Source organism: Elephas maximus, chromosome 4, assembly GCF_024166365.1.
Source record: "Elephas maximus indicus isolate mEleMax1 chromosome 4, mEleMax1 primary haplotype, whole genome shotgun sequence".
NCBI classification, from domain to species: Eukaryota; Metazoa; Chordata; class Mammalia; order Proboscidea; family Elephantidae; genus Elephas; species Elephas maximus.
The window spans coordinates 162,332,825-162,357,219 of record NC_064822.1 but is presented as its reverse complement, the minus strand read 5'-3'; the positions used below and the strand labels follow the sequence as shown (position 1 = coordinate 162,357,219).

The window sequence follows — 24,395 nt, the reverse complement described above, 5'->3', positions numbered from 1 at the left end:
TGTAACTAAGTTTTCAGCAAGAGACTGCAATGAACAGTTTTGCCAACGATACCCCTGCCTCTTAGCTCCTGTGAATGTCTATGAAGTGACTAAACTTCAGGAAATTGTCCATTTGAGACCGAACTACAGTTATATCCAGAGTGAAGCCAGGCATGGTTTATCAAGCGTGCACACTTTTACAGTCAATATATAATACCAGGTTCGTGATTATATCTTGGTTTAAATTATATCCAAGTATCATTACAACCCCAAATTTCTCGTCTAACAAAAGTGGTACCGATACTTTGGAGCACAGATAACACAAAGGCTCTCGGTTCCTTGATGAACGAGGGTGTATTTCACCTTGACACAATTGCTAGCAAGTCTCCAAGAGATGAGCATTTTGAAAATGCTATGAACAGCTTAGCCTTTCCTTAGCATTTTGAAGAGCACATTAATAGCCCAGAGTTTTCTTTTTCCCTTAGCCAAATTTGACAGTTAGAAGTGAACAGTGAGAGGATGGAATCAAAGTCAGCACTGTGTTTTAAAAGCAGTGTGGAATTGATGTCATCTGGCATTGTCTTCAAAAGAATATAAGAATATTAAGTGGATGTCTCATAAACCTATACATAAAGGATACTCTTCACTTGAGGACAGAATGATAAAATCTCACAGAAAAAAGATGTAATTCTAGATGCCTATGAAATCTCTTCAGACAGCTATTCGTTGGTACAGGGGGGAAGAAAAAAAGAATCTGCATCTTTCATTTTAGCCAAAAGAGGTTATATTAATATAATTAATTTTTAAATACTTAGTGTTAAGAGTTGAATTATGTTACACAAAAAGCTATGTTGAAGTCCTAACCCCCAGTACCTGTGATGTGAACTTTTTGGAAATGGGGTCTCTGCAGAAGTAATCAAGTTGAGGTTATTAGGGTGAACCCTAATCCAATATGACTGGTGTCCGTATAAGAGGAGAAGTGACACAGACACAGACTCTTACACATACGGAGAATACCAGGTGACGGTGGAAGCAGAGGCTGGAGCGATGCACCTACATGTCAAGGAATGGCAAGAATTGCCAGCAACACCAGAGGCTAAGAGGAAAGCATCAAACAGATTCTCTCCTAGAGCCTTCAGGGAGAGCGTGCCCTGCCGACACCTTGATTTCAGACTTCCAGCCTCAGAACTGTGAGAAAATAAATGTCTGTTGTTTTAAGCCACCTAGTTTGTAATAATTTGTTATGGCACCCTAGGAAATAAATACACTTAGCAAACATCTACTACAGAATTCGTTCAACCTATGTTCAGTGCTGTAAACGACAGTTTTTAAAAAGGTATTGTTATTATCACAATTTGGGAGTTTTTGTTAAAAAGAAACCAAGAGGCATGTAGTGACATAATAAAACTGACCAAAGGAAGTTAAATATCCTAGCAGCCCCCTCTAAGATTTAACAGCCTAAAAGAAATGAAATTGAAGCTGTCCCACAGAAATAGGGGCACATATAACACCATCCAACATCCAGAGACTACATGGATTATTTCAAAGGGTGCTTTGAGAATCCACTTAATTTATTCTCTACCCTCTGGGTATAAACATGCTCAGAAACTCCATGTGGCTGTTTTGGGAGGGTTGCTGACTAATTTTAAAAATTGCCCAAGTAGGTTCCCAACAGCGGCCTCTATTCAGAAGAGAAAAAGGTCTAGCAATTGGAAATGTTTTACTGGATGTTGTGGCAGATCGTATCATCCTCAAATGGCTGCAACAGTAGCTCCCAACCCACATGCTCTTATAATTTGACCCTGACATTCCTCCCATCAAGATGTAGAGTCTGAATCTGGGTGGGCTGTGACTGGGGGACGAGAGGGAGAAGAGTTTGTGTAGCTGCCAAGGCTAGGTCATAAATGTTGGTAGAGCTTCTGCTTGGTTCTCATGGAATGCTTGCTCTTGGAACCCAGTCACCATGCTGTGCAGAAGCCCAAATAGCCTCAGAGAGAGGGTATGTGTGGGGGTTCTGCCCACAGCTCAAGCTGTGTTCTTAGCCCCCAGCCTACAGTCAGCATCATGTTCCAGACACTCTGAGCAAATGGGCTTCAGGTGATTCCAGCCCTAACCACTGAATCACCCCTAGGCTTGAGTCCTCCCAGCTGAAGCCCCAGATATCCTGGAGCAAAGATAAGCTACCCCACTATGCTCATTCAAAATATGTAACTCACTGACTCTTAGAGCATAGTAAAGTGGTGGTTGTTTTAGGCCATTAAGTTTGGGGTGCTTTGTTATACAGCAATTGTAACACTTTGACTCTGTCTCCTTCTAGCTGTCTGTCTTAGGCTCAGTTCTCTAGAGAGGCAAAACCAGTGAAATGGCTCACATGGTTGTAGAAAGTGGCAAGTACCAAGTCCATGGGTCAGGCATCAGCCTGGAGGCTTCTCCTGACTCATGTAGCTGCAGAGGCTGATGAATCCAAGATCAGCAGGTATGACAGCAGGCTGCTGGCTCACAGATTATGGAGGTTGATGAATCCAAAGATTGGCAGGCAATATGGCTGGCCATTAGCACGAATTCCAAGAACTGAAGGTCAGATGATGACGAGCTGGATATAGGATCCAGAACAAGCAAGTGAGCTTTGCCAGAACATCCATAATATATGTTGGATGCAGGCACACCCCCGAGGAAACTCCCCTTACAACTGATTGGCTGATCACATTAGATCACATTATGGAGGATGACTACATCATTACACAACTGCCAAATTGTATCATTGCATCACTGCCAAACTACATTATTACATAACCACTGAGGATCATGACCCAGGCAAGTTGATGCACAACCTTAACCATCACACTGTCCATTCTACCCTCTCCATCCCTTCTTACTCAAACCTTTTTAAAGATAAAACTACGCCTTCAACCTTCACTTTCTTACTTCTCACTTACTCCGCAAATCCCTGTAGCATATACTCTCACCATTCCAGTAAAGCATTCACTCAGTGTAGGCTAGTTAAAAATGCAGAGCTTGGGTTTAAATACACCTGTTTTGAATCCTCCTTCTGCCACTTACAAGCTGTGGGACCTTGGACACGCTGCTTAGCCTTCCTGTGCAGCACTTTCCTCATCTCTAAAATGGGAATGATAATAATAGTAACCACCTTTATAGGGTTCTTGTGATATAAATGAGACAATGCATTTGAAACACTTAACAGTGTCTGTGCATGCCATACACTCAATAAATATTAACTGTTAACATTAATAGTAGCCTTGCTTCTCGCCAGTGCCTTCAGAGCAGCTTGGACTTCTTCCTTCGGTACCATCAGTTCCTGACCATATGCTACCTCTTGAAATGGTTGAACATCAACTAATTCTTTTTGGTATAATGACTCTGCGTATTCCTTCCATCTTCTGAAGGTACTGGTGAAAAACAAGGCTCCAGGAATTGATGGAATATCAACTGAGATGTTTCAACAAACAGATGTAGCGCTGGAGATGCTCACTCATCCATGCCAAGAAATATAGAAGACAGCTTCCTGGCCAAGTGACTGGAAAAGATCCATATTTATGCCTATTCCCAAGAAAGGTGATCCAACCAAATGTGGAAATTATTGAACAATATCATTAATATCACATGCAAGCAAAATTTTACTGAAGATCATTCAAAAACAGCTGCAGCAGTATATCAACAGGGAACTGCCAGAAATTCAGGCCAGTTTCAGAAGAGGACGTGGAACCAGGGATACCATTGCTAATGTCAGATGGATCCTGGCTGAAACTAGAGAATAGCACAAGGATGTTAACCTGTGTTTCATTGACTACGTAAAGGCATTCGACCGTGTGGATCATAACAAATTATGGATAACATGGCAAAGAATGGAAATTCCAGAACACTTAATTGTGCTCACGAGGAACATTTACATAAAGATCAAGAGGCAGCTGTTCCGACAGAACAAGGGGATACTGATTGGTTTAAAGTCAGGAAAGGTGTGCATCAGGGTTGTATTCTGTCACCATATCTACTCATTCTGTATGCTGAGCAAATAATCCGAGAAGCTGGCTTATATGCAGAATGGGCATCAAGATTGGAAGAAGACTCATTAATAACCTGCGTTATACAGATGACACAACCTTGCTTGCTGAAAGTGCAAAGGACTTGAAGCACTTACTAATGGAGATCAAAGACCACAGCCTTCAGTATGGATTGCACCTCAACATAAAGAAAACAAAAATTCTCACAACTGGACAAATGAGCAACATCATCATAAACGGAGAAAAGACTGAAGTTGTCAAGGATTTCATTTTACTTGGATCCACAATCAACAGCCATGGAAGCAGCAGTCAATAAATCAAAAGACGCATTGCATTGGGTAAATCTGCTGCAAAGGACCTCTTTAAAGTGTTGAAGAGCAAAGATGTCACCTTGAAGACTAAGGTGTGCCTGACCCAAGCCATGGTACTTTCAATCGCCATCATTTGCATGTGAAAGCTGGACAATAAATAAGGAAGACCGAAGAAGAACAGACGCCTTTGAATTGTGGTGCTGGCGAAGAATATTGCATATACCATGGACTGCCAAAAGAACGAACAAATTTGTCTTAGAAGAAGTACAACCAGAATGTTCCTTAGAAGCAAGGATGGCAAGGCTGCGTCTTACATACTTTGGACATGTTGTCAGGAGGGATCAGTCCCTGGAGAGGGACATCATGCTTGGCAGAGTACAGGGTCAGCGGAAAAGAGGAAGACCCTCAATAAGGTGGATTGACACAGTGGCTGCAACAATGAGCTCAAGCATAACAGCGATTGTTAAGGATGGCGCAGGACCGGGCAGTGTTTCGTTCTATTGTGCATAGGGTCGCTATGAGTCGGAACAGACTCAACGGCACCTAACAAGAACAACATTAGTAGCAGCAGGGGTATTTGCATTTTAATGGCTATTAACATTATTGTTTGTTTGCCAGATACTATGCTAACCCATTGCCCATTCCCATCAAGTTGATTCTGACTCACAGCAACTCTATAGGGCAGAATAAACCTCCCCATAGGGTTTTCAAGGAGCAGCTGGTGGATTTGAAGTGCCAACCTTTTGGTTAGCACACAGCTCTTAACCACTGTGCCACCAGGGCTCCAAGGTACTATGCCAGGTCTAGCTAAAAATCCTGAGCTAAAAATAACTATCTTAATTCATGCTGTTTAGTGAAGGTAAGAAAAACTACTTTGCAATCTCCTTGTATAATGTGTCTTATCTTTGGACTAAGATAGCCTTTTCCACCTTCAAACCAGTATCTGCTCCTAGAAACCTCCTCTCCATACTGATTCTATACTAGTCTGGCCAATTTAATATTCTGTGGACTTCCAAAAGAATGAACAAATCAGCCTTAGAAGAAATACAACCAGAATGTTCTTTAGAAGCAAGGATGGCAAGACTTTGACATGATTACTTTGGACATATCAGGAAAGGACAATTGCTAGAAAAGGACATCATGTTTGGTAAAGTAGAAGGTCAGTGAAAATGAAGGGAACCCTCAATTATGTATTGATGCAATAGCCGAAACAATGGACTCAAATATACCAACAATTATGAAAATGGTCTAGGACCTGAAAACATTTTATTCTGCTATACATAAATCACCATGAGTCGGAGCTGCCTCAATGGCAACTAACAACAATACAGAGGATATATAGATATAACTACAGATATATATTATCGTTGTGTGCTGTCAAGTCAATTCCCACTCATAGTGACCTATATAGGACAGAGTAAAACTGCCCCATAGGATTTCCTAGGCTGAAATCTTTATGGGTGCAGATCTCCAGGTCTTTTCTTCTGTGGAGTGGCTGGTGGGTTCGAACCATGGACCTTTTAGTTAGCAGCTGAGTGCTTAACTATGGTGCCACCAGGGCTCTTTACAACCAAAATGCATTGCTGTCGGGTCAATTCCGACTCACAGAAACCTGATAGGACGGAGTAGAACTGCTCCATAGTTTCCAAAGAACAGGTGGTGGACTTGAACTGCTGACCTTTTCGTAAGCAGCTGTGCTCTTAACCGCTGCGACACCAAGGCTCTTATGTAGACACAGACGTGTAATTGATTAAGCATATTTATTTTTATCATGTAACCCATATGAAAATAATAATTTTTCTGACTACAGGAACTTTAGGTTATCTTTGCAGCAGTCTCTGGCAATCTGCTTCTGTAAGAATTGTAGCCAAGAAAACCCTATGAAGTACAGTTCAACTTTAACATACGGAGTCACCAGGAGTTGGAATCAACTCTACATCAGTGCGTTTGTTTGTTTTTTTGTTTTGGTCTTTGCAGCAACAAAAGTATCTACACCAATGTTCTGCATGCAGCTGGTATATATAAATACTGATGGATAGGTGAAAAAAACCTGTTGCCACAAAGTCAGGTCTGGACAGAGCTGAACTGCTCCATAGGGTTTCCAAGGCTGTAAATCTTTACAGAAGCAGACTGCCATATCTTTCTTTTGCAGAGCTGTTGGTGGGTTGGAACCGCTGACCTTTGGTTAGCAACCAAGAGCTTTAACTGTGCTACTAGGGCTCCTGATGGACAGGTAGTAGCCTAAAATGAAGGAGTCCTTCCCGTATCAGTCGCAACAAGAACAGAAAGAATATTTTTAGCATTATGTTTGAATCCTACCTGACAACTTAGAAACAGTTATGTTTCAAACCTGTGCAAGCAATGAAAGGGACACATCACTGTCAGTTCACCAGAAATCACATCTAATGGTCATTCTTGTTCACTGATTAATCAGTAAGAGGATTGGCCAGGGGACATTCCTTCCCTTCCTTCATCTCCTTTCTTTTCTCAGTTTCTTTTTGTCACATGATGTGTCAAGAATATTTATATTAATTAGGAAGAGGTAATCTAGGCAAAGGCAGTTTGTAATAGGTATGTTCAGTAAGGGACAAAATTACATAGCAAGGTCTCATAACAGTAAAAACAAACAAAAATGCATCACTAAAGCATGTGATTTTGTTGCTCTAACAATCTATTTCTTGGAACAAGCTAGTAAATGCCCACATTTATTTCCTTCCTTCCTTCCTTCCTTCCTTCCTTCCTTCCTTCCTTCCTTCCTTCCTTCCTTCCTTCCTTCCTTCCTTCCTTCCTTCCTTCCTTCCTTCCTTCCTTCCTTCCCTCCCTCCCTCCCTCCCTCCCTCCCTCCCTCCCTCCCTCCCTCCCTCCCTCCCTTCCTTTTTTTCCAGTTAAATTTGAATTTCAGACAAACAACAAACAATTTTTAGTATAAGTATGTTCCATGCAATACTTGGCACATGCTTATACTAAAAAAAAATTCCTTATCTGAAATTCAAATCCAACTGTAAATGCTTACATTTCTTAACAGCACCACAAGGTAAGTCTTTCTTTTGGGGTTCAAGTAGGAGGCATCTTCTCTTGAAGGGGTAGTTCTTTCTCCAGTGGGATCACATGTAGGGATCCTGCACACTGACCTGCTTCCTAAAGCATTTAACAGTGATATACATTGTGGGCAAAGAAAAATGATTCTTGGTATTTTCCCTGCTGTTGCGTACCGTCAAGGCAATTCCCACTTATAGCCACCCTGAAGGACAGAGTAGAACTGCCCCCACAGTGTTTCCAAGGCTGTGATCTTTCTGTTGTTGCTGTTTTTTTTTTTAATTGTACTTTAGATGATTTACAGAACAAACTAGTTTCTCATCAAAGAGTTAGTACACACATTGTTCTATGACATTAGTTATCAAAACCACGACATCTCAATACTCACTCTTCTCAACCCTGGGTTCCCTATTACCAGTTTTCCTGTTCCCTCCTGCCTTTCAGTCCCTGCCCCAGGGATGGTACATCCCTTTAGTCTTGTTTTGTTCCTTGGGTCTGTCCAACCTTTGGCTGAAGGGTGAACCTCAGGAGTGGCCTCATTACTGGGCTGAAAGGGTGTCTGGGGGCCATACTCTCAGGGTTTCTCCAGTCTCTGTCAGGCCAGCAAGTCTGGTCTTTCTTTTGCGGTTAGAACTTTGTTCTACATTTTTCTCCAGCTCTGTCCAGGGCCCTCTATCGTGATCTGTGTCAGAGCAGTCAATGGTGGTAGCTGGGCACCATCTCATTGTTCTGGACTCAGTCTGGTGGAGGCCGTGAACTAATCTTTCCCTAGTATCTTTAGTTGTCTTCATTATTCCTTGCTCCTGAAGGGGTGAGACCAGTGGAGTATCCCAGATAAGCTGCTCACAGGCTTTTAAGACCCCAGATGCTATTCACCAAAGTAGAATGTAGAACATATTCTTTATAAACTATGTTATGCCAATTGAGGTAGATATTCCCCGAGATCATGGTCCCCACAAGGCTGTGATCTTTACGGACCAGACACATCTTTCTCCTGTGGAACAGCTGGTGGGTTCAAACTGCCCACCTTTTGGTTAGCAGCCAAGTGTTTTACCACTGTGTTTCCTTTTTGATCACTAACTCAAAAACATTTGGATCTTAAAAATCTATTTGAAATCAGTTGAATAGGGGATGAAGAATTCACACTTGGATGCTAGGACCACAATGGGGATGATGTTGATAATGATGATGAGTACAAAGCTAATATTTACTAAACACTTACTTGCACTAGACCTTATGCCAAATACTTAACATATATTATTAGCTTTTATACTCACTGCAACTCTGTGAGAGACTGGCATTATTACACCATTTTACGTATGGAAAAAAAATCTCAAGACTTAGAAAAATTAAATAACTCCCCTAAGGTCACACAATTTAACAAGATTCAAGGCTGGGATTCCAGCCTAGGTCCGTCAGAAGGCAAAACCCATTAATATATATCACGTGTCTTTTGATAACAAGTTCTTTTTCTGTGACCAATTTTTAACCACTACCCACCAACACCCATTGCTGTCAAGGCAATTCTAACTCACAGCAACACTACAGGACAGAGTGGAACTGCCCCATAGTGTTTCCAAGGCTGTAAACTTTATGAGAGCAGACTGCCACATCTTTCTCCTGAAGAGTGGATGGTGGATTTGAACTGCCAACCTTTTGATTAGCAGGCAAGAGCTTAACTACTGCAGAATAAAGTATCAACACCACACAAACACACAAAAAAGCATAATAAAATATCTGCAGTGAACTGATATCTATCGATAATCACAGTGAATGTAAATGGATTAAATGTAGCAGTAAAGAGATACAGAGTGGCAGAATGGATAAGGAAAAACAAACAAATAAACAAAAACCCATCAATGTGTTATCTACAACAGACGTACCTTAGACACAAAGATATAAATAAACTAAAAACCAAAGGATGGAAAAATATATATCAAGCAAACTATAACCAAAAAAGAGCAGGACTGGCAATATTAATCTCTGACAAAATAGACTTTAAGGCAAAATCCACCATAAAAGAAAAGGAAGGACATTATATGATGATTAAAGGGTCAATCCACCAAGAGGGTATAACTATCATAAATATATATGCACCCAATGACAGGGTTCCAAAATACATAAAACAAACTCTAAAGCACTGAAAAAAGAAATGGAGAGTTTCACAACAACAGTAGGAGGTTTTAGCACACCACTTTTGGTGAAGGACAGAACAACTAGAAAGAAACTCAATGAATACACAGAAGATCTAAATACCATAATAAACCAACTTGACCTCATGGATACATACAGAACTCTCCACCCAATAGCAGCAAAGTACATATTCTTTCCCAACACACAAGAAACATTCTCCAGAATAGACTACATCTTTGGCCACAAAGCAAACCTTAATAAATTCAAAAACAACGAAATAATACAGAGCATTTTCTCTGATCACAACATTATAAAACTTGAAATCATAACAGGAAGAGTAAGGAAAAAAATCAAATACATAAAAGCTGAATAACACTTTGCTTAAAAACCACTGGCAATTGAAGACATCAACAAGGAAATTTAAAAATTCCTAAACTCAAGCGAGAATGAAAACACAACATACCAAAACCTTTGGGACAGAGCAAAAGCAGTACTCAGAGGGCAACTTATAGCTATAAATGCACCCATCAAAAAAAAGTTAAGGGCAAAAATCAAAGCATTAACCCTACAACTCAAACAGATAGAAAGAGAACAGCAAAAGAAGCCCTTAGTCACCAGAAGAAAGGAAGTAATGAAGATCAGAGCAGAAATAAATGAAATAGAGAACAGAAAAACATGAGAAAGAATCAACAAGACTAAAAGCTGGTTCTAGGACCAATAAAATTGACAAACCACTGGCCTAACTGACGAAAGAAAAACAGGAGAATACGCAAATAACCCAAATAAAAAATGAGATGGATGACATTACATCAGAACAAACTGAAATAAAAAGGATCATAACAGAATACTATGAAAAGCTGTACTCCGACAAATTTGAAAACCTAAAGGAAATGGATACATTTCTGGAAACACACAGTCTACCTAAACTAACACAAACTGAAGTAGAAAGACTGAACAGACCCATAATAAAATAAGAAATCAATGAGGTAATAAAAAAACTCCCAGCTAAAAAAAGCCCTGGCCGACAGATTCACTGGAAAATTCTGCCAAACATACAGAGAAGAGCTTATACCACTACAACTCAAATTATTTCAGAGAATAGAAAAGGAAGAAAATTTTCCCAAAATCATTCTATGAAGCCAGCATAATCCTGATACCAAAATCAGGGAAAGACACCATCAAAAAAGAAAATTAGAGACTGATAAACCTCATGAACATACCAAAAAAAAAAAAAAAAAACCCACTGCCGTTGATTCGAATCCAACTCATACCGACCCTATATGCAAAAACTCTCAACAGAAAATTCAACAACATATCAAAAAAATAATACATCATGACCAAGTGGGATTCATACCAGATAAGCAAGGATGGTTCAACATTAGAAAATCAGTCAATGTAATCCACATAAATAAAACAAAAGAATCACATGATCATTTCATCTCAATCAACACAGAAAAGGCATTTGATAAAATCCAACACCCATTCCTGATAAAAACCCTCAGCAAAATAGGAATAGAAGGGAAATTCCTCAATCTAAAAAAGAACATTTACACAAAACAAATAGCCAACATTATTCTAAACCAAGAAAGGCTGAAAACATTCCCCTTGAAAATAGGAACTAGACAAGGATGTCCTTTATCACCACTCCTACTCAACATTGTAGTGGAAGTCCCAGCTAGAGCAATTAGGCAAGAAAAGGAAATAAATGACATGTGAATTGGCAAGGAAGAAGTAAACCTATCTGTATTTGCAAATGATATAATCCCATACATAGAAAATTCCAAAGACTCCACAAGAACGCTACTGGAACTAATAGCAGGATTCAGCAAAGTAGTAGGATACAAGATCAACATCCAAAAATCAGTTGAATTCTTCTATATCACCACAGAGAACTTTGAAAAGGAAATCGGGAAAACAATGCCATTTACAACAGCCCCTGGCTGCCCACCACACCCCCCACCCCTGCCCCCGCAAAAAAAAAAAAAAAAAAAAAAACCTTAGGAATAAATCTAACCAGGGATTTATACAAAGAAAACTACAAAACACTACTATAAGAAACTAAAAAAGGCCTTGTTTTAGTCATCTAGTGCTGCATTAGCAGAAATACCACAAGTGGACGGCTTTTAACAAAGAGAAAGTTATTTCCTCACAGTAAAGTAGGTTAAAAGTCCAAATTCAAGGCATCAGCTCCAGGGCAAGGCTTTCTCTCTCTGTTGGCTCTGGACGAAGGTCCTTTTCCTCAATATTCCCGTGGTCAAGGAGCTTCTCAGGCGCAGGGACCCAGGGTCCAAAGGATGCATTCTGCTCCCATTGCTGCTTTCTTGTTGGTATGAGTTCCCCAAGTCTCTGCTTGCGTCCCTTTCCTTTTACCTCTTGAGAGAGAAAATGTAGTACAGGCCACACCCTAGCGAAACTCCCTTTACCTTGGATCAGGGAGGTGACCCGAGTAAGGGTGGTGTTACAATCCTACCCTAACCTTCTCAACGTAAAGTTACAATCACAAAATGGAGGACAACCACTAAATACTGGGAAGCATGGCCTAACCAAGTTGATACATATTTTGGAGGGGACAAAGTTCAATCCATGACAGACCTATATAAAACACGCCATGCTCATGGATAGAAAGGTGTAACATTGTGAAAATGTCAATACTACCCAAAGTGACTATAGATATAAGGCAATCCCGATCCAACTTCCAAAATCATTCTTTGACAAAATGGAAAAACTAATCTTCAACTTTATATGGAAAGAAAAGAGGCCCCAAATAACTAAATCAAAGACTCAAAGGAGCAATTAGTCCAAAAGACTAACAGACCACATTCACCACAGCCTACACAACCCGAGACCACAAGAACTAGATGGTGCCCAGATACCACTATCAGCTACTCTGACCAGAATCACAGTAGAGGGTCCCAGACAGAGCGGGAGAAAAATGTGGAGCAAAAAATTAAATTTATATAAAAAGACCAGACTTCCTGGCCTGATAGAGATTGGAGGAACCCCCGAGACTATGGCTTGGAACTACAGCCATTCCAGGAAACCACCTTCCTGGCACGCAATAGACGGGCCTATAAAATAAATAATAACACCTGAAAAGAACGTGCTCCATAGAACAAATGATTATATGAGATCAAAAAGGCAACACTGGCCCAAAAGTAAAGATGAGATGGCAGGCAGGGGTAGGAAAGCCAGACGAAAAGAAATGGGAAACTCAGGGAGGAAATGAGGAGCATGCTGACACAGTGTGGGGATTGCAACCAATGTCCTGGAAGATTTTGTGTACAATATGTTGAATGGGAAAGTAATTTGCTCTGTAAACTTTCACCTAAAACACAATAAAAATTAAAAAAAAAATTGAAATGATGTATTGCATTGGGAAAAGCTGCTCCAAAAGACCTCTTTAAAGCGTTCAAAAGAAAAGATGTTACTTCGAGGACTAAGGTACGCCTGACCCAAGCCATGGTATTTTCAATTGCCTCATATGCATGTGAAAGCTGGACGATGAATAAGAATTCCGAAGAAGAATTGATGGCTTTGAATTATGGTGTTGGCAAAGAACGTTGAATATACCATGAACTGCCAGAAGAATGAACAAATCTGGCTTGGAAGATGTACAGCCAATATGCTCCTCAGAAGAGAGGATGGCAAGACTTCATCTCATGTACTCTGGACAATTTATCAGGAAGGATCAGTCTCTGGAGAAGGACATCATGTTTGGTAAAAGAGACGGTCAGTAAAAAAAGGAAGATGCTCAACAAGATGGACTGACACAGTGGCTGTAACAATGGTCTCAAGCACAGCAACAATTGTGAGGGTGGCGTAGGACCCGGCAGTGTTTTGTTCTGCTGTTTATAGGGTCGCTATGAGCGGGAACCAACTCGATGGCACCTAACAACAAGGCCCTTGATACTTTCATTATAGATGTTGTCTGTATTTTTATTTCCATAGCAACAATAATACTTGTGAGTGAATCAGATCTAGTTTTAAAGGAGAGGTACATACCTCACTTAGTGGTGTCGTCTCTCTATCCATCGTAAGGAGAGATGTTATTTCAGAGCAACATTCAATAATCATGTTCTAGAAATAAGAAGGCAACATGGTGAGGTTGATCTTATTGTTAAAACACTGGATATTTTAATTATAAACTCTTAATTTAATTTGTCTTTTCTTGAATCATCCCCTAGCTCCCAGGATGAGACTTAGAGGGCCTCAGAGGTTACAATCCCTTAATCAGGGTTGTCTGAAAGATCATAGAATGCCCACAAAAGATAATATCTGCAATTTAATCATGAATAATACATTATTTTAGGATTACTTCCCTGTTGAAACTCATATGCTTTAGCAGAATAACAAGTAAAGTAATTCACAACAAAGTAAGATTTAGAAAAATCATTTCTCTTCTGAGTGGACTGCCCTGGAATCAGGAGATTCAGCTCCCTGAAAGGGGTTTAAGCAGAGAAGAATAATTGGAAATTGAGAAGGAAATGGAGAGAGTAAATGAAGAGGAAGAGTGTTGATATCATATATCATCTACTGTTGATAGTCCTACCGTATGGACCCAGCTATGTTTATGTGTGCCATTTGACCTAAGGGGGACCTACCTATAGGTGAGTTGAATCATTCACATTCTCTATCACTGTGATTTCATATAAGGAAGGACAACAGAGGAGAGCTGCAGTCAGTACTGGCCGTGTGAGCTAAGAGGTCTCCATGAAGAGCTAGAGAAGGCAGTCATTGGACCATAGGCAAGATGAGTAAGAGGAGGGAAGCAGAGATGGCTGAGAACTTAGGCCTCCCAGTGGGACTGAGGGCAGCCTTGGCTCCTGACTCTCCAGTTTCATTTTCTGTGTGGCTCACCAGGTTTTGTTTCCAGTCCTTGACTATATATAAGCTTACTTATTGTACCCTTACAAATACTGCCTCTCCACTAAATCTATTTTACTTGAGCTAGTATAATTAGTTTTCCTTCTTTCTTTCGTTTTTATTTACAAAGGAGTCACAGCTTAAAGACCCTCAGAGACAATCAATGCCTACTTCACAATGTTGCCAGGGTCCAGCCCTGAAGGGAGCAACAATTTGATTTTATGATACTTTTGGTAAATTCATGTATTAGCATTCAGAATATTAATGATAGAAGTAAATTCATTTTTTGAAATTTTAACTGAACAATGCTGGTGAAAACCTTAAAGAGGCAAACAACAAGTGAACTTGTGTTTGTTTTAACAAAGGCATAAAAATAGAAAAAATGACATTTTAGAGTTCCAAAACTATACTTTATTCAATTAAATTCAACACAAATATTGAAGGCATTGTATTACTTTCGGACACAAAGATGAAAAGCATCCTATCCTCACAAAGATTACAATTACTGAGAGAAGTAGATTAGTCCATAGCTAAATAAAATACCAAGTAGAATGTGGTCAGAGTAAAGATAGTTATGATGTGTTACAGGAGCCTAGATGTGGGAAAGAATAATTCTAACTATGATGAACAGGGAATATTTCATGAAGAGAGGGCCATATAAACTGAGCCTTTAAGGAGTAGTAGGATTTCAAGTGGCAGAGAACAGGGACAAGAGCACTCTGGGTGGAAAGAGCCATATAAGCTAAGAGCAGTGGTTTCATTCAAGGAACATAAGGAATCTGATATGGTCTTTCCTGCAGGTATGTCTATGAAGCATGGTGGTGAAGGGGGAGGAAAGAGGAGCTTTGTGGTAAGAAATATGGCTCAAGAAGTAAATTTATAACAGGTCATGTAAAAGTAAGGAATTTGGATTTTATTGTGTGAGAAATTGAGAGGCACTGGATTGAGGGAATAATGATCAGAGATTGCTAAAAAAGGCCATAGTTTAAAACATGAACTGGACTGGGAAGAGATTAGAGGAAGAGAAATTTGCTAGAAGACTACTCAAACTGTTTGGGCAGGAAGTGATGGTGGCCAGAAGTAGGCTGGCTTCATTGGGACTGGAAAGGAGGGAGGGCAGACAAGATACCCAGCACTGATTGGGGTATACTAGTTTCCTGTGATGAACTTTCCAGACTCATGGTCTACTTTACTAGACAGTGGGAAGCACACATTCACTTCTATATTCCTTCTATTTATATCTGTTTTTAATTGAGTTCTTAGGACTGATTAAAGTATATTTTCCTTACATATATGTAAAAATTTTCACTATTTCCTCGAGAGCTATCAAGCAAAATGACACATTAGTCGTGTCATATAACAGATGACGAGAGCCATGTTACCTTTTAAATGCCTTCCACTAGCTGTCTCAACACTTATCAAACAGAAAATTTGCCTTGACAACATCCTATTTCTCTGACATTATTTGAGGCAAACCACATACACATCTGAAATGGGCTTATTCTGTGATATTGTGGTGAAAATAGCACACACAACCCTGCTACCACAGAAATGAAGACAGGGAAAGCACAGGAGCTCACCCATCCCAGTCAGAAAGTTGTTGGAGGTGTCCTCAAGTTGGCATGGGAGGGGGTAGGATGGGAATGAACCTTGTTCAGTCTTTGCCATTCTTCCCTTACAAGGAGCATCTGTTAATTTTATGACAGAAGGCCTTTTGTGTCATCTCGAACACAATTCTTCAACTTAGTTGAAATACTCATCACCTTTTACCTACCACATGAACAAAGTTTCCTAAATTGTTTTCCAGCCTTCAGACTCTTGCTTCCCAAATCCCTTCTTCATATGCCACCAAGGTTATCTTAGGAAAATGCAGAGTGGATCATGAGATGTCCCTCCAGGTGCTATCTTCACCTCCTCTCACCCCCTAAACCCAGCCTCGTTTTCATTGCTGTATAGGCTGCAACTATGGGCTCAACCATAACAACAATTGTAAGGATTGTGCAGGATCAGGCAGTGCTTTGTTCTGAAGTGCATAGGGTCACTATGAGTCAGAACCAACTTGACGGCACCTAATAATAAATAATAAGCTATTTAAGCAAGTACAAAGTCCAGATCAACATTCTCTTTATCTTTCAACACACACACACATCTATATGAAAGAGATTTAAAAATAATAAATCAGAATAGATTACATCAATAGTCCATAGCACTGAGAAGAGAAGGTTTCAGCAGCCTTACCCTCCTGTATAGTACAGAATTTAGATACAGGTATACCTCAGATACCTCAGAGATATTGTGCGTTTGGTTCCAGACCATCGCAATAAAGTAAGTCATGAGAACTGTTTTTTGGTTTCCCAGTATATGTAAAAGTTATATTGACATTATACTGTAGTCTATTAAGTGCGTAATAGCATTATGTGTAAAAAAACAATGCAGCTGTTGTTAGGTCCCATCAAGTTGGTTCTGACTCAGAACAAAATACTTCCTGGTTCTGCGTCATCCTCACAATCGTTGCTATGCCTCAGCCCATTGTTGCGGCCACTGTGTCAACCCATCTCATTGAGGATCTTTTTCTTTTTCACTGACCCTCTACCTTACCAAGCATGATGCCCTTCTCCAGGGATTGATCCCTCCCTGATAACATGTCCAAAGTATGCGAGACAAAGTCTCGCCATCCTTGCTTCCAAGAATTCTAGCTGTACTTCTTCCAAGACAGACTTGTTTGTTCTTCTGGCAGTCCATGGTATGTTCAATATTCTTTGCTAACACCGTAATTCAAAGACATCAATTCTTCTTTTGTCTTCCTCATTCATTGCCCAGCTTTCACATGCATATGAGGTGACTCAAAATATCACGGCTTGGGTCAGTTGCACCTTAGTCCTCAAAGTGGCATCTTTGCTTTTGAACACTTTTTAAAGAGGTCTTTTGCAGCAGATTTGCCCAATGCGATAAATATGTCATTTGATTTCTTGACTGCTGCTTCCAATGTAATACCATAATTTAAAAATATTTTATTGTTAAAAAATGCTAGCTGTCTTCTCAGCCTACAGTGAGTCATAATCTTTTTGCTAGTGGAGGGTCTTGCCTCTACGTTGATGGCTGCTGACTGATTATGATGGTGGTTGCTGAAGGTTGGGGGTAGCTATGGTGATTTCTTAAAATAAGACAACGAAGTTTACCACATAAATTGACTCTTCCTTTCATGAAAGAGGAAAACCTGGTGGTGTAGTGGTTAAGAGCTGCAGCTGCTAACCAAAAGGTCAGCAGTTCAAATCCACCAGGCATTCCTTGGAAACTCTATGAGGCAGTTCTACTCTGTCTTATAGGGTCACTATGAGTTGGAATCTACTTGACGGCAGCGGGTTTTGGTTCATAAAAGATTTCTCTGTAGCACACGATGTTGTTTGATAGCATTTTACTCACAGGAGAACTTCTTTCGAAATTGGAGTCAATCCTCTCAAACCCTGCCGCTGCTTTATCAACTAAGGTTATGTAATATTCTAAGTCCTTTGTTGTCACCTCAACAATGTTTACGGCATCTTCACCAGGAGCATATTCCATCTCAAGAAACCACTTTCTTTGCTCATTCATAAGAAACAACTCCTCATCTGTTAAAGTTTTATCATAAGATTGTAGCAATTCAGTCATATCTTCAGGCTTCGCATCTAATTCTAGTTTTCTTTCTATTTCTACCTAATCTGCAGTTATTTCCTCTACTGAAGTCTTAAACCCTTCAAAGTCATCCACGAGGGTTGGAATCAACTCTTCCAAACTCCTGTTAATATTGATATTTTGATCTCCTCCCATGAATCATGAATGTTCTTAATGGCATCTAGAATGGTGAATTCTTTCCAGAAGGTTTTCAATTTACTTTCGCCAGATCCATCAGAGGAATCACCACCTATGGCAGCTATAGCCTTATGAAATGTATTTTTTAAATAAAAAGACTTAAAAGTCAAAATTATTCCTTGATTCATGGGCTGCAGAATGGATGTTGTATTAACAGGCATGAAAACAACATTAATCTCCTTGTACATCTCCATTAGAGCTCTTGGTTGGCCAGGTGCATTGTCAATGAGCAGTAATATTTCGAAAGGGATCTTTTTTTCTGAGCGGTAGGTCTCAACAATAGGCTTAAAATATTCAGTAAACCATGTTGTAAACAGAAGTGCTGTAATCTAGTCTTTGTTGTTCTATTTATAGAGTCTGAGCAGAGTAGATTTAGCATAACGCCTTAAGGGCCCTACAATTTTCAGAATGGTAAATGAGCATTGGCTTCAATTTAAAGTCATCAGCTGCATTAACCCCTAACAAGAGAGTAAGCCTGTCCTTTGAAGCTTTGAAGCCAGGCATTGACTTCTCCTCTCTAGCTATGAAAGTCCTAGATGGCATCTTCTTCCAATATAAGGCTGTTTCATCTACGTTGAAAATCTGTTGTTTAATGTAGCCCCCTTCATCAATTATCTTAGCTCGATCTTCTGGATAACTTGCTGCAGCTTCTACATTAGCACCTTCTGCTTCACCTTGCACTTTGATGTTATAGAGACGGCTTGTTTCCTTAATCTCATGAACCAACTTCTGATAGCTTCAAACTTTTCTTCTTTAGCTTCCTCACCTTTCTCAGCCTTCATATACTTGAAGAAAGTTAGGGCCTTGCTCTGGATTAGGCTTTGGCTTAAGGGAATGTTGTGGCTTGTTTGATCTTCTATCCAGATCACTATAACTTTCTCCATATCAGCAATTAGGCTGTTTCACTTTCTTATCATTCATGTGTTCGCTGAAGTAGTACTTTTAACTTCCTTCAAGAAGTTTTCCTTTGCATTCACAGCACGGCTAACTGTTTGGTGCAAGAGGCCTAGCTTTTGGCCTATCTCAGCTTCAGACATGCCTTCCTCATTAAACTTGATCATTTCTAGCTTTTGATTTAAAGTGAGAGACACGTGACTCTTCCTCTCACTTGAACACTTAGAGGCCATTGTAGAGTTTTTAATTGGTCTAATTTCAATACTGTCATGTCTCAGGAAATAGGGAGGCCTAAAGATAGGGAAAGAGACAGGGAATGGGTGGCTGGTAGAACAGTCAGAACACACACAACATTTATCGATTAATTTTGCCATCTTATATGGGCATGGTTTGTGGTGCTCCAAAACAATTATAATAGCAACATCAAAGATCATTCATCACAGATCATCATAACAGATATAATAATACTGCTAAAGTTTGAAATGTTGTGAGAATTACCAAAATGTGACACAGAGACATGAAGTAAGCAAGTGTTGTTGGAAAAATGGCGCGGACAGACTTGCTCGATGCAGGGTTGCAACAAATCTTCAACTTGTAAAAAATGCACTATCTGCGAAGAGCAATCAAGCAAAACACAATAAAATGACATATGCTTGTAATGGGGGCAATAGAAAAAAAAGTCAGAGATGCTAAGCTCAACTGCATAATGAAGAGCTGAGCTAAAGCAGGAGGGAGAGAAGAAACAAAACACTCTGTACAGACTGAGTTGGGTGGAAAGTTTTATTTAGGAGATCAAGTCAAATGAGGCAGATGTTGGAGAGCTGCTGTTGCTGTCAGAGAGGTACCAAGAACAAGACAATTAAGCAAAAGAAAATTTAAGAAGTTTTGCTGCAAAAGAAGATTTAAAAGAAGTTTTGCTCGGTATTATGAAAGGATTACTCTGGGATTTCTCATAGAAATGTATGAGAGACTCTGTAAAGATTTAGATTATTTTCAACAGTTTTGAACATCATATTGATGGTTCTTTGAATGCCATGCTTTGCTAGAGACAGCTTCCAGGTGTCTGGGCTTGTTATGAATGACATCTGGGTACTTGCGGCTGTACTTATACAATGGTAAAGCTCTTCCATGAGAGGGACCCACTTATATGGATTTCTGTGTGTCCTTACCTTCCCAAACCTGGGAAATTGTTGCACATAGTTGTTATTGTTATGTGCTGTTGAATTGGTTCCAACTCATAGTGACGTTATGTACAACAGAACGAAATATTGCCCGGCTCTGCGCCATCCTCACAATCATTGTTATGCTGGAGCCCATTGTTGCAGCCGCTGTGTCATCTCATTAAGGGTCTTCCTTTTTTTCACTGACCTTCCACTTTACCAAGCATGATGTTCCTTTCCAGGGACTGATCCCTCCTGAAAATATGTCCAAAGTATGTGTGATGAAGTCTCGCCATCCTTGCTTCTAAGGAGCATTCTGGCTGTACTTCTTCCAAGATAGATTTATTCATTCTTTTGGTAGTTTATGGTATATTCAATATTCTTTGACAGTGCCACAACTCAAAGGCATCAATTTTTCTTTGGTATACCTTATTCGTTGTCCAACTTTTGCATGCATTTGAGGCGACTGAAAACACCACGGGTTAGGTCAGGTACACCTTAGACCTTAAAGTGACCTCTTTGCTTTTTAACACTTTAAAGAGGTCTTTTGGTGCAGATTTGTCCAATGCAATGCATCATTTGATTTCCTGACTGCTGCTTCCACGGGTGTTGATTGTGGATCCAAGTAAAATGAAATCCTTGAAGCACACAGTAACCTCCAAAATCATTCGTGAATTGATCCTAATCTCAAATTGTACTTTGCTATGTGTTTTCACCCTGGTGTTGCAGTGGTTAATTGTCTTGTGTAATACAGACATGTTTGCTGAACTAACCTTTGGTAGCTTGGTGAACATATTTAAAACTTTTCATATCAGCGCTATCATTCTAAATAAGGTGTCTGTGTCTTAAAATTGAAATGGTTTGCATCTTTCATATGCTTTAAAGCACCTGATATGTTCTGAATATTCTCCATAAGCAGTGAATGACAGGTTAAAATAAGTCAGCCATTCCAAGCCAGTGTTGCTCACTTTAGAAGAAGGACATACAAGGTTCTCTAGCCAGAAATGATTGGAACACCTGTTCTGTAGCCCTCACAATACATCTTAAATTAATATCTGTGTTCTGAGGTTCTTGGCTTACTTTATACTTTAGGGATTTTGAAAAAAAAAAGAAAGGGAGTGAGAAAGAGAACAAGATTCACCATCTCCCCATATCAACCCAAGGCACATTTTCTGGCCCTTAAATTCAATCACCTATCAAAAATGCTGAACTGTTGCCAAAATAAACAGATTAGAGAGTTTATGAAATCCTGTCCAATTTCAGGCCAGAATCGATCTCTTCAAGTGTCCTAGTTAACTTCTAATTAGCTTCAAGTGAAGGTTGTCATGACAACGAACTGGCACATTTAGTCAATGGGATTTATTTGATATAACCCAGAATCCAGTTTTTTTTTTTTTAAAGCACTGGTTAGTATTGCAGAAAGAAGAAAAATTTGTTATTTTACTTTCTCAACTTCCAAATGTCATGAACTAATTTGCTTGCCAATTCATCTAAACCAATATTTGTTTTTCTTCCACTTGATGATGTTCTTTCATATACAGAACGGACAAAACTGGACCATATCTAAAAATTCCCTATTTTAAAGTTGAAGAAACACTTTCTCGGTTGGAAGACAATCCAAAAATACAGAGGAGAATGCCAAGACTAAAAGGAGTTTGCTCTACTCAAGGGTTGACCCATTCGCACAGACCACTCCAGCCATGGCGTGAAAGCAAGTCGCAAACGTCGATTAAGGCAAAGTGATTTCTCTGGATTTCTCCCTCAGTTTCTATTCAAGCTCCACCTCCCACAAACCTATATTTATTCCTGATTTATTTTTATTTTCAGTCAACCAACTGGCTCAGATTTTGGATATATTTGAATCTGCATCTGAGTCCCAGAGAAGTTCTGCTGACTCTTATTCCGACCCAGGGGCTCATCTCCCTACCTCAGGGCAGTATTTGACTGAAAAGATCATTTATTTTAGAGATGAGAGGAAGATGAGTCCCAGGAAACACTAAGCAACTAACCCTAGGTAGTAAAGCTGAGAGACAGAGCATAATCTAGAATCCTTACTCTCACAGATGCACACTATCCTGCTTCAGACAATCTAAGCTGAAAAGACAAATGGATTCAGGAGAAAATAATTATTTTCCACATATAAACTATATAACAGTGAATTTAGGGACAATTTCAGCAAAGAATATCTGGACTGTGGCTCAAAGACAGAAATTCCATAAGTATTCATAAGTATAGACTGTGACTAAGAAGCTGATTGTACCTGATCTAGAAAAGAAATTAAAAAATGAAAAGAGGCCTGAGTTCTCTGAGACATGAAAGGATAATCATGTACTTTATGGAAAGAAATTATATGTACACACACAAACACATTTATGAGGAGCCCTGGTGGTGCAGTAGTTAAGTGTTTTGGCTGCTAACTGAAAGGTAGGCCATTCAAACCCACCAGGCACTACGTGGGAGAAAGATGTGGCAGTCTGCTTCCATAAAGATTACAGCCTTGGAAACCCTACAGGTACTCTCTCCTATAGGGTTGCTATGAGTTGGAATCGACTACACAGCAATGGGTTTATATAGGGTGTGGGTGTGTGTGTGTGTGTGTGTGTGTAATTAAACATGGGGCCCTAGTGGCACAGTGGTTAAGAGCTCAGCTGCTAACCAAAAGGTTGTCAGTTCAAATTCACCAGCTGCTCATTGGAAACCCTATGGGGCAGTTCTACTCTGTCCTATAGGGTTGCTATGAGTCGAACTTGACTCGACAGCAATGGGTGTAATTAAACGTAATTAAACATCTGGTGGTAATTCATGTTGTAATATCTGAGGACACTGGAAAGGATGTGCAACCAAAATTCTAAGACATCTGCTCTATGACAAATCTAAGCACAGAGCACAGGAGCCACAAATGCTAGAAACTGACATTTTGTAAAGGCCAACTGTACTCGCCTGATAGATCCTCAACGAGCTGGACTCATTGGTGTCACAATAATGAAAAATGCATTCATTCACTCTACTGATGAATTCAGACTGTAGTTCCAACAGGTGTAATGTGAAAATCATGAGAGTTGGCAACTTTGACACTTTCATATAATAAAAGTGCACAAATGAGGGAAACAAGAAAAAAAAATCATACCAATAAAATCCTCTAAGAACTAAAAATGTGTTGTTACTGGTAACCAAATATTAACCTAGCATAAAATAAGAAAAAAAGATACACCAGACCAAAAATAAAGAGACGATCCTAAAAGCTTTCAGGGAAGTAAAACAAGGGACTGAATCCAAGTAGCTGGGAATCCAACTTCAAAAACAGCAAAAAGGTGGGGAGGGGTGTCCAGAATTTGTTGTGCAGCAGGCACAGAGAGCAACCAGTCCTCAGTTGGAGCAGAAGGATGGGAGGCTCCAGGAAGAAAAAATAGAATTAAGAGATAATTTGAGAAATACGAACACTTGGGTAAAAATTTATGGATGAACATATGAAAGAGCTCATGTAACTACTGGGAGAGAAAGAAAAGACCAAAATGGATGTCAAAAGAGACCCTGAAACTTGCTCTTGAAGTTGAGTAGCTAAAGCTAATGGAAGAAATGATGAGGTAAAACAGCTGAACAGAAGATTTCAAAGGGTGGCTTGAGAAGACAAAGTAAAGTATTATAACAAAATGTGCAAAGACCTGAAGTTAGAAAACCAAAAACGAAGAACACACTCAGCATTTCTCAAACTAAAAGAACTGAAGAAAAAATTCAAGCCTCGAGTTACAATACTGAAGGATTCTACAGGGAAAATATTAAATGACCCAGGAAGCATCAACAGAAGATAGAAGGAATACACAGTTATTGTATCAAAAAGAATTGGTTGACGTTCAACCATTTCAGGAGGTGCATATGATCAAAAACCAATGGCACTGAAGGAAGACGTCCAAGCAGCACTGAAGGCATTGGCAAAAAACAAGGCTCCAGGAACTGACAGAATACCCACTGAGATGTTTCAACAAATGGATGCAGTGCTGGAAGTGCCCATTCATTTATGCCAAGAAATCTGGAAGACAGCTACCTAGTCAATTGACTGGAAGAGATCCATATTTATACCCATTCTAAAGAAAGGTGATCCAATCGAATGCAGAAATCATCAAGCAATATCATAAAATTTTGCTGAAGATCAT

General features: G+C 39.7%; 1 protein-coding gene across 4 annotated transcripts in view; it reads right to left on the bottom strand.

Moving 5' to 3' along the window:
• The window catches only part of CFAP54 (cilia and flagella associated protein 54), a 499,063-nt gene that overhangs the window by 47,640 nt on the left and 427,028 nt on the right, over positions 1-24,395 (bottom strand). For 3 of the 4 annotated variants that reach the window (XM_049884120.1, XM_049884121.1, XM_049884123.1), the window contains one exon: positions 13,481-13,555. In XM_049884120.1, coding sequence (XP_049740077.1) covers positions 13,481-13,555 — 75 coding nt within the window. Of the gene's footprint in view, positions 1-13,480; positions 13,556-20,369; positions 20,500-24,395 lie in introns of those variants that run through there. The other variant, XM_049884122.1, reaches the window with a different exon arrangement.